The sequence below is a fragment of the Cynoglossus semilaevis genome, chromosome 6, assembly GCF_000523025.1.
Source record: "Cynoglossus semilaevis isolate Cse_v1.0 chromosome 6, Cse_v1.0, whole genome shotgun sequence".
Lineage (NCBI taxonomy): Eukaryota > Metazoa > Chordata > Actinopteri > Pleuronectiformes > Cynoglossidae > Cynoglossus > Cynoglossus semilaevis.
The window spans coordinates 1,869,509-1,880,990 of NC_024312.1; the positions used below are offsets into that span (position 1 = coordinate 1,869,509).

An 11,482-nucleotide genomic window follows, 5' to 3' on the forward strand; every position below is an offset into this window, starting at 1 on the left:
GCGTCCTCGTAGATGTTGGGTCCTGGAGGAGGAGGAGAAGGGAAAAAAAAAAAAACAGGTTTTTATTTCACTGCTCTGATTGGTCCAGGTCACGACCTGCTGGTGCTAACTCAGAGTCAGAGACGGCCCCCGGCAAAGTCAGGGCTGACATTTAGTCAGAATCTCAGGACACTGCAGTCATCACTGGTGACGGAGCAGGAAAATATGTTCATCCACAAACTGACAGACGTTTAGGACAGAGCTGAACCCCCGGGGGGGGGGAGAAGACCAATCACAGAAGAAGTCACTGTGTGGAACAAGAGGACCACACCACAGAAATATATATATATATATATAAATATATATATATATATATAAATATATATATATATATATATAAGAGGAGCACACCATAGAATGTATTCAAAAATTGAAATTTTTGAATACAAACATTTCTGCATTTAAATGTGAGTTCTTTTGTAAGACGTTCTCTGATTCTGTTCAAGAACCTTCATCTTAAAACACTGTGAAAACCACGGCCTGTCGTTGGTGACATCACTTCCTTGTGACATCACTTCCTTGTGTCCGTGGACGACCACAGGTAATGACTCGTCTTCTCTGTGATCGATTTTGTTTTTCGGCCTCTTTGTGTTTGTGTTTCTGTACAAATCCGTTTCCTCACCCGTCCATCTGTCTCACCCGTGACTTCACGCTCTCTCCCTTTAATTACACATTAGAACAACGTCAAATCAAAGCGGCGGGAGCGGCGGTCGGCGGACGCCACCGTTACCTGTGTACTCCGGGAAGCAGATGCTGAGCGCAGACTTCTTGATCTTCTCTGCGAACAGATCCTTCTTGTTGAGGAAGAGGATGATGGAAGTGTCGATGAAGAACTTGTTGTTGCAGATGGAGTCGAACAGCATCAGGGACTCGTGCATGCGATTCTGTGATTGGAGGAAGAGAGAAAAAAAAAAGGAAAACGTTAAAAAACGAGGGGAGGAGAAGTCGGAGGAGGAGAGGTGACAGGAACAGATGGAAGAAGTTTGAAAAGAACGAGACGACGCTGAACAGTAGGAGTCGTACAGACAAGTCCAGGTCACGTGGCACTGATTTAATGACACGTAAACACGAACAGGAAAGAACTTGTTGACGTCGACTCATAAAAGTCGTGCAGCAAGTTCTGTAAGTCGCTGACTATTCTACGCATAAACAAATATTTCTCCTCTTTCTCTCGGCTGCACGAGTTCATTCATGCATTTTTTTTTTAATTCCTGCCTTCAATATCTCTTTTTCCCCAAAAGCATTTGTTTGCAAAACTAAAAGATTAGTGATTCATAAGAGTCATAAACAAGTCTCATTTAAATCAAACCTGGGGCCATTTCTCCTGGAGCAGAGAAAGGACCTTTGGTTCCTGAATGCACCGCTGATTAAAAACAGAAGAAGACGCAACAAACCAAGGATCAGGAGGAGGGACGACTCTTTAGACCAGTGTTTCCCAAATACCGGGTCACGACCCTCAGGCGGGTCGCAAGAGTTTTTTTTTTTTTTTTGGTCATCTCGCATCATGTTTCTTAGGAGTTTAAGAATTCTACTGTCTGCTGACTTGGGGTCACGAAGGTTTGTGACTTTTAAAATACGGGTCCCAAGAGGGACGACTGTGGTCCAGTCCTGGTTTCACACTCCTCTCTGTGGACCATTAATGGTTCGTCTTACTAATAATGCACAGGTTATTTCTGGAAACATCCAAATTTGTGCTCCAGGAAAAAACTCTAAACGTGAAGTCTCCTCAGACTTCCTCTCTGCCTCAACAACTCTCGACAACCCGAGGTCGGACGAGCCGCAGGGGACAGGTGTGTTTCAAAATCCACTCAAGAATTTAACAGCCGTCCTCAACCAGAGGAGAAATACACCACCTGGCTGTGAACCCCCCCCCCTCAACCCCCCCACCTCGGTGTTTAACTACTTCATGACAGTAACGTCTTCTTCAGTACGAACCCAAACATGAACAGAATTCGTCTTAAACTTACACACAAAAAAAAATCCAGTTTCGTGGCATCATAAATCACTAAACACAAGAAACAGAACAACACTGACGCTGTGAGTGACAGACGTAAAGGTGTCGTCGGCATAACGTATGACTGGACTTCAGGCCGTGTCATGTTTCTGTCAATAAAACATAAAAATTTTGAAATTAATTTGATTTGTTGTTATGTATGACTGGACTTCAGGCCGTATAAACATAAACATTTTGAAATTAATTTGATTTGTTGTTAGAAAAAAAAAATCTTAAATTTAAAAAAAAAAAAAATTCTGTTAATTTTGAGTTAGCTTAAACTCTGGCTTAAACTCTGCGTTTCACACCAACGTTGCTCCCTAGCCGTCACCCGGCCCCCAGTGGGTGTTAGTTGTGACATCCTTAGAGACCGTGGCTATATTTGGCGATCACGTCTGGTCCTCTGGGACCTGGGATTCTTTAGCGCTCGCCCTTGGCTGATTAAGGCCCACTGCTGGACAATAGGTGTATAACACGCCGGGGCCAGGTATAATAGCCGGGGCCCCGGGGTCCATGGAAATCAATGCCTGACTGAACCATTATCTGGGTGAAGTCAGGTTGAGTCAGCGCGGTGGCTCAGGGTCTCGGAGGATTTGAGTGGGCGCACACATCGAGCGACATTAAAACAACCTCGAAAATCAATGGTGAAATATAACCAGAGGGGACGATGAACAAAGAGACCCCCCCGACCCCCCTGCCCCCCCCACTCACACAATATTAATAACTAGAGTCAAAGCTCAACAAAGAGTTTTCCCTCCTTTCACTTCAATCCCAGTCATTCATGGACGAACAGAGGAACGGCCAGAGGGCTAGCTTGTTGTTGAAAAGACGCTAAAGTTAAAGACGTGGAAGACAGTGTGTGTGTGTGTGAACAGATCTGCTAAACCAACACACACCAACGACTGCATGTACATTATGTACACAGTTGCCTCAGGAATTTTAATTACCGCGTTTTCCGGAATATAGGTCACATCAGTGCCCCCTAGTGGCTATGAGTGAGTAAATAACAAACGTGAAATTATATATTTTAATAGAAATCAAATCAATAAAGCTGTAAATAACATGGACCAGATGTTTGTCTTTTATTGCAAAAAAATAAGTAAAAACTCAAAACAACAACATCCAACATTTTTTTATTTACTTTTTTTTATCAGCAACTTTTTGAACAACTGTAAACTAACCAACTAACTGTAAAACTGTGGAAGCCTCCAGTCACAGCAACGACAGAATTCTCCTGGACTTTATATAATACTTATGAAAATGTGGAGTCGTATTTTCTCTTGATATATACAGTATATACAGTATATAGTTTATATATATATAAACTATATACTGTATATACAGTATGTATACTGTATATAGTGTGTATATGTATAAAGTATACATATATTTATATATATACATACGTATAGTGTATATATCTATACAGTATATATATAAATATATATACTGTATATATATATACAGTATATATATTTATATATATACTGTATAGATATATACACTATACGTATGTATATATATAAATATATGTATACTTTATACATATACACACTATATACAGTATACATACTGTATATACAGTATATAGTTTATATATATATAAACTATATACTGTATATACAGTATGTATACTGTATATAGTGTGTATATGTATAAAGTATACATATATTTATATATTTATATATATACATACGTATAGTGTATATATCTATACAGTATATATATAAATATATATACTGTATATATATATACAGTATATATATTTATATATATACTGTATAGATATATATAATTTTAAATCTCAAGTCACAATGACTTTTTTTTTTTTTTTGGAGCTGCAGAACCAGCTTCCTGTGATGTCATCATCATCATCATCATCGTCTTTAGTTACGCCTAATAACTGGACTCCACCTGAAACATCAGGCGTTGACGTTTACGTATTCGTACAGTTTTGAAATCATTACTGTGACAGGCTGCTGCTCCTAAATACAGGTCAGACGTGTTTTCTATCTGACGACACGTGACGACACGTGACATCATCATCAGGAGAGGCCGCAGGTGACCAGATTTGAAGATATGATGACGTCAGTGACGGCGGCGAAAACGATGTTGATGTTCTTGGTGTCTGTGGCGCAGGTGACGTGGGAGTAGACGTATTTGCCGGGCGTCCTGTCCTTGCTCTCGTACACGGTCCTGATGTAGGCGATGGCGTCTGCGTAGGTGTTTGGACCTGAGGAGACAGATGACAGATGGTGAGGCTGCGAGGAGGAGCTGCCATCTGAACCGTGGCGTCAGCGGACTCTACCTCATTTTCTTCATCAGCGGGAGTTTTCAGACTGTTTTTTTTTTTTTTTTTGTGAATTCTGAGCTCAGCAGACTTCGTGCTGACGTGGTCTCTGAGCTGCACAGAGGAACCAGCCAGGACTGAATAATACAGCGGTCCCTCGTCTAACGCAGGGGTCAAGTGCCAAGATGATAGGCAAAAAATTGTAGGGCGTGAAATATGACAAAAATCGTTTGTGCCGTGGCCCACTGGTGTGCCGTGAAAATGATCCAATTTCTCTTAATTGATCCAAAAACTATTATTTCTTTATTTATTGCATATCATTTTTCTTGGCTCGTCAAAGCATGAAAGGCGGAACAATTCAATCATCTTCTGCTAGGGGGCAGCAGATGGCTATGACAACTAAATAAAAAGATATTCATTGTTGTTGAAGAAGTTCTTTCTTCAATTCCTGCCAGTATATCAGTGTTGTCTTCAACTGAACAAGTGTATTTTAATTCATTCATTTATTTATTTATTTTTTACTGTTTTTTTTTTCTTAGGCTAGAAAATGCTTATTTTTTCACCAAAACAATGAAAATATTGGAAATTTATTTTTTTATATTTTTTTGTATATATACATTTTTATATACCACAAAAACCCAATACAAAAAATAAACTGTGGTTTAATATTTTAAATGGGTTCTTGTTTTAAATTCAAATCCAGTGTTTACTTTTAGACACATACGAACTGCTGATACACACTCTACTAGTTTAGATCACTAAGTTAGTGGGAGTTAGTTATCGCGATAGTTCAAACTCTAATGAGAAAATCACTGTTTATATTTAATGGATTTTGGAGTTTGTTTTTCTGAGTTCACCTTTAAATATGTAGCCTTAGCATCAGCTGCTAGCATGGCTGCTATTGTACATATTTGACTCAGTGTGTGTGTGTGTACCGTTGTATTCTGGGAAGCAGGTGGACAGCGGCGTTCTGCTGATCTTCTTTTCAAACAGGTCATTCTTGTTCAGGAACAGGACGATGGCGGTGTCTTTGAACCACACGTTGTTGCAGATGGACTCGAACAGTTTCAGCGACTCCTGCATGCGGTTCTGCAGCAGAGACAACAGCGGTGTTTGAACGGGGCGACAGACACCGGTGTGTACTGGACTGACCGACAGGAAGGCATGCAGATAAAACACGGAGACAAAGTGTTTCCCAACCCGTGTGCCGTGGCCCACCGGTGTGCCGTGGAAAATGATCCAATTTCACTCAATTGATGCAAAAACTATTATTTGTTTTCTTTGCTCGTCAAAGCATGAAAGGCAGAACAATTCAATCCTCTTCTGCTAGGGGGCAGCAGATGGCTATGAAAAGTTCTGTTGAAGAAGATCTCTGTGAGTGTCTTTCTTCAATTCCTGATTTTATTACATGGACTTTTGGTCAGAGTTTTGTTTGGTGATGTGCTGTGGTTCAACAAAGGTTGGGAAACGCTGGTCCACTCCGATAAAAGACAAGTTCACGTCTGTAAATAAGTCAGGTCTGACAAGGTTATGTCAAAGGTCAGCCTGTGGTGTTATGGCCAGTAGGGGCCAGTGTAGTCATCACGTGATCTAAGGATCATAAATATTATGAATAAAATATGTTTTTCATTAATAATCAACACAGAATCAAATTAAATTTAAATATATAAATCAAATGTTGACATGTGGATATATATTAGATCCAGTCGTTAGCGCTACATGACTAATATATTTCAGGTAAAAGCTAACACGCTGTTGTATTGTCTTATGAACAAAGTAAACGTACAGTTTTTGTATGATGACAAAATACAAGTTTAAGAACTGAGCTGAAAGCTGTTTCTCTGGGGTTGACAGTTGACTGACAGTTGATTGACAGGTGACTGACAGTTGACTGACAGTTGATTGACAGGTGACTGACAGGTGACTGACAGACGGGTTTGAGAATGTACCCAGATTACAGTATTTCTCAGGTTGGATATACAGTAGATTCAGAGAAACTGCTTTCAACTCTGTGTCAAGGTAAAACCTGTCAGGACGTTTCCTACCTGTCAGTGGGCGGAGCTTCTGCAGAAGATCTGACTGCTGAGTGGTTAGAGAGCGACAGCAGGAGCGGAAGGAGCCAGAGATGCTGCAGGGCGGAGCTGAGAGCACGAACCGGAAATGCAAGGAGCACAAAAATCCTCCCGCAGCCCACTGCCCCGGTTTACAACTGCCCCCCCCCTGCCCCACTCCCCCCCGAAGACCCAGGAGGTGAGGAGAAAGAGTTTCACCCAGAGCTGTTAACATTTTCAGAGGTAAAAGACACAGACAGGCAGCGAAAAACAAAACGCAAGCACTTGAAGGCACAGTACTACAGTACTGCAGTACTACAGTACTACAGTACTACAGTACGAGTATTTGTTGTAATAGATGCTCAACTACAGTAAAGAGTAAAACCTTGAGTTTTGACCAGTGAAGTGAAACAGTCAATGAAAACCCGATGAAACTTAACGTTTCGTCAGACGTGGTCGTGGCGTCCAGAGACGTTTACCGCAGTTTTGGGGACAAACAGCTGCATCAGTCGATGTTGGAATCGGAAATTAAGTGTTTGAACAATATCAGCAGATCGATAGCAGCGTAAAGGTAACATCAGACACCCCTAGTGGACGTTACTCGTGCTCTCATTCATGCGATTTAGTCATTTTTTTTAGTCATTTAAAGATGTGATTTTTTTTCCAGAATATTCCTTTAACAGAGCTCACAGCCGACGCCGTCCACCAGCACCTGAACATCAGTGGATCAGAACCAAAGTCTAGTTCTGCTTTTTGTTTTTATCTCCCTCACGGCTGAGTCACATGGTGAAGCGTTCACTTTCATTTCCTGTTATTTTCCTGCAGAAGACGCCGTCATGACACGGTCACACAAAGACGTTTGTTTGTTTTGGATGATTCGTCTCCGTCTCCTCCACCCGACGGTGGCTGTGGAGCAGACGGGAGTCAGAACCCCCAGAACCCCCAGAACAACCGTCCTAACCATCGTCCAGTTTCAGCCAAAGAAAAAAAAAGTGAAAGCTTCTAAATGAACTGATCACCAGTGAAACTAAAGAAACCACTTCCTGTTTCTGAACGCCAGAATTACAGTGACCTTTGATGTGTATCACCAGACCGACACACACTGAGGTGAGTGTTAACTGATGGACTGTTTGTCTCTGTGTTTGGTTGGACACGTTGGTAACGAAGCTTCGCATAAAAAAAAAACAGCAGATGAAAAAATACGTAAACAGAAAAAGACGCCTTAAAGGCTGTTATTTTTATTTATAGGCAAAATGCTAACGGTGAAGCTAACGTAGGTTTCTGCAGGACTCTTTATTACAGTATCTATAAATGCTATTGTATTTTAGTGACAACAACGGAGACATAAATCAGTGACATTATCAAGTTCTAGTCAGGTACAAAACTGAAGAGATCTGAGGTTTTTTTAGAAATAAGTTTCTGTTTTTTAACAACATATAACTGGGCGGTCAGGCCTCACAGCAGTAGCTGAAATGCGTCAGTGACAGGAGCAGAGATTGGGTGAGTGTCAGTGAGGGAGGCAGACAGAGAGAGAGAGAGAGAGAGAGAGAGCTCGGGCGTGAACTCAGGCGTCCTTACCGTGGTCTCGTCCTCATGCAGCACCTGGTCGTATCCACTGAGCGCCACGCAGAAAATGATGGCTGTGACGTCCTCGAAACAGTGGATCCACTTCTTCCTCTCTGACCTCTGACCCCCCACGTCAAACAGCCTGCGGACCAATCAGAGACAGCGGGGAAACAAACGTGTTGGTTGGTTATGAATGAAACGACGTTGTCACCGTGCTGCAGGTGAAACGTGTCGCTGTTGTTACACCGACCGCTGCAGGAACACTGCAGTCTCACACACACACACACACACGCACACACACACAGCCTACACATTCGTACAGTAGGAACTTCCTGAGAAAACACTGACGACGGTTTGATAGAATTTTTACTCCTGGAACTAAAGTCAGAGTCAGAGAATCCCCGGCCGAGTTTTTTTTTTTGTCTGCAGTTGCGTAACCTTCTGTAGGCACACGCACACACACACACACACACACACACACGCACAGGCAGATACTGAGTGTAATTTAATTAGAGGTCGAGGTAAAACTCCTCCTCCGTCTCCAACCGTCCCACAACGTCTGCTCCGCTCTCATCGTCTCATCGTCTCTGATTGAATTAGAGCTCATTAAAGAGGAAGAGAATCAGAAACACAGACTGAGAGAGTGTTTAATCACTGCTGTAACCACGGACGAGGAGGAGGAGGAGGAGGAGACAGGACGAGGAGGAGGAGGAGGAGGAGACAGGTGGGACAGGTGGGACAGGTTTGACAGGTTGGTGCTGACCTGAAGTGGAGGTTTTTGAAGGTGAAGTGTGTCTCCACGATGCCCGTGGTCTTGACTCTGGTCCTCAGGATGTCCTGCTCTGTTGGCTGGTAGTCTGTTGCACCGATCCGATCTAGACTGTCCAGGTAGCTGCACACAGAAACACAGACGGTGAAACACTGGCAGTTTGTTCTCACGGACCACGGTCTGGACCGGACCGGACCGGACTGGACCGTTCTGACAGTTTAAACAGATTAGACTGATTAGGCACCAGAACCTTCAAAATAAACACATGTTCAGATCAGAAATAACCAATCAGGTGACACCAAGTCAGAGGTCAAATGGCCAGAAAATTGACCAGGGACGAGGAGAGGCTCATTCTTCAAATTGTACAGTCCGTTTACGGCCGGACCTCGTGGTCGTGCGTGCTTTTGGAATTATCACAGAACCTTGTGACATCGATTCCATTTCTGCATCAATCAGACGTTTTTACACAGGTGGGACAGGTTGGTGCTGACCTGAAGTGGAGGTTTTTGAAGGTGAAGTGTGTCTCCACGATGCCCGTGGTCTTGACTCTGGTCCTCAGGATGTCCTGCTCTGTTGGCTGGTAGTCTGTTGCACCGATCCGATCTAGACTGTCCAGGTAGCTGCACACAGAAACACAGACGGTGAAACACTGGCAGTTTGTTCTCACGGACCACGGTCTGGACCGGACCGGACCGGACTGGACCGTTCTGACAGTTTAAACAGATTAGACTGATTAGGCACCAGAACCTTCAAAATAAACACATGTTCAGATCAGAAATAACCAATCAGGTGACACCAGGTCAGAGGTCAAATGGCCAGAAAATTGACCAGGGACGAGGAGAGGCTCATTCTTCAAATTGTACAGTCCGTTTACGGCCGGACCTCGTGGTCGTGCGTGCTTTTGGAATTATCACAGAACCTCGTGACATCGATTCCATTTCTGCATCAATCAGACGTTTTTACCCAGAGCGACAGGAGGAGGAGGAAGAGGAGGAGGAAGAGGAAGAGGAAGAGGAGGAGGAACAGTCAGGCACGTGGTTCCTCTGGGAATCGAACCCAGGACTCACAGATCACATCATGAGGCACCAGCATCTAGAACACACCTAGTCCTGGGACCATGAATCGTAGCAGAACCAACAAACCCGTCCGTGGACGTCATCAATCCACTCCTCGCTCGCTCGCCCGCTCTCTCTCTGCGACCACTTCAACCACTTCCTGCTACTTTTTTATCGTCGTCGTCTCTTTTGTGTGTGTGCGATGAACGCGGTCGTGTTCTTTATAATGGAGGTCGAGTCGTGACCAGTGACCCAGTGCGTGAGGACGGCCGCGGGCGGTGAATCATCACGGACTGAAGCGTGTGGTCATTGTTGGAAACAGGTCGTCACATCTGCACAAAAATAAAGAGAAACCTCCGCGGCTTCAGGGGAGGATCTGAGAACAAAGCCACACACACCACAGCGCCATTACCTCCTGCCCCAGATGCATGATGGGAACACTTTCCCACCGGGCGATAAACGCTGTCACAGATTTCACTGGACGCTACAGGAAAAGACGGGGAGTTTAGTCTGTCGTCGACGGACGACCTGAGACGGGAACAAACTCACGTTTCATTCTTCTGTTTTGACAACAGTGATATTTACGTCTCGGTTCAACTGTTGTTGTTGTTGTGACGCTTCATGACGACTTCCTGCTCCACAAACAACTTTAGTCCGAGGTTCAAAACAGCTACAAACAGTGGAGCTAAAATGATTAAAAATCTTTTTGTTTTTCACGTCAAAGCAAATTCAGAATCCCGTGCCGTCCCTAACCACAGGAGGCGCCACTGAGACACGAGGCGTTAGAACCTGGGTGTCATGGAGGTTCACTGGTCCTGACACTGGTCAGTGCTGGTGCCAGAAAAAAAAAACAGAGGGGGGAATAAAAGAAGGTCTGAACAAAACCAGACAAACACCGACACACTGGTCCGACCATGTGATATGTGTCCTATCAGCTCATTGGCTGCTGGTTCAGCTCCGCTCCACAGGCCACAACATAATAGGAAGTGTGTATCAATCTTTAATGTGACATTTAAAGCACACACACACACACACACACACACACACACACAGCCCCTCCCAAACAGAGCGGATGTTGTTTGAAGTAATTGACCAGATGTAAATGTTGACAGGAGAGCGTTCTCTCTGAGAGCCTCCTCTTCATCACCGTCTTCATCACGTCTTCATCACCGTCTTCATCATCGTCTTCATCATCGTCTTCTTCACCGTCTTCTTCACCGTCTTCATCAGCGTCTTCTTCATCGTCTTCTTCATCGTCTTCATCACGTCTTCATCACGTCTTCATCATCTTCTTCTTCACCTTCATCTTTTTTCTCTCATCGTTTTCTTACTTAAAAAACAAAACAAAAAAACCTACCGGACTATACACGCCCTCTAGTGGCTGACAGTGTGATAATTACAAACGTGAAATTATATATTTGCAGCTGAGTATAAGAACGAACCCAGAAAAAGACGAAGAAAAGAGCGACTTATATTCTGGAAAATACGGTACGTGACGTCATTCTGTTCATTGTTTATTTCTAGGAAAATAAAACAATAATTCTCTCTGTTTTCCACTGCCTGGTGTGTGTGTGTGTGTGTGTGTGTGTGTGTGTGTGTTCTCCGACTGTGAACCTCCAACTAATTCATTCTGTAAATTTCACTGGATTTACTGTGTGAAATGATATTAAAGCTTTACAAGCAGAAACATGGCAGAGAGTAATGACCCCCCCCCACACT

At 43.4% G+C, this 11,482-nt stretch overlaps 1 protein-coding gene across 3 annotated transcripts in view; it reads right to left on the minus strand.

Annotated features, from left to right (window-relative positions):
- Positions 1-11,482, minus strand: part of LOC103379541 (guanine nucleotide-binding protein G(o) subunit alpha-like) — a 58,626-nt gene that overhangs the window by 260 nt on the left and 46,884 nt on the right. The window contains exons 5-8 of one of the 3 annotated variants that reach the window (XM_025056372.1): positions 9,200-9,328; positions 7,952-8,081; positions 5,258-5,411; positions 4,182-4,265 (exon numbers count right to left, since the gene is read on the minus strand). In XM_025056372.1, the coding sequence (XP_024912140.1) occupies positions 4,182-4,265; positions 5,258-5,411; positions 7,952-8,081; positions 9,200-9,328 (497 nt within the window). Of the gene's footprint in view, positions 1-3,871; positions 4,266-5,257; positions 5,412-7,951; positions 8,082-9,199; positions 9,329-11,482 lie in introns of those variants that run through there. The other 2 variants (XM_025056371.1, XM_017033002.2) reach the window with 2 other exon arrangements.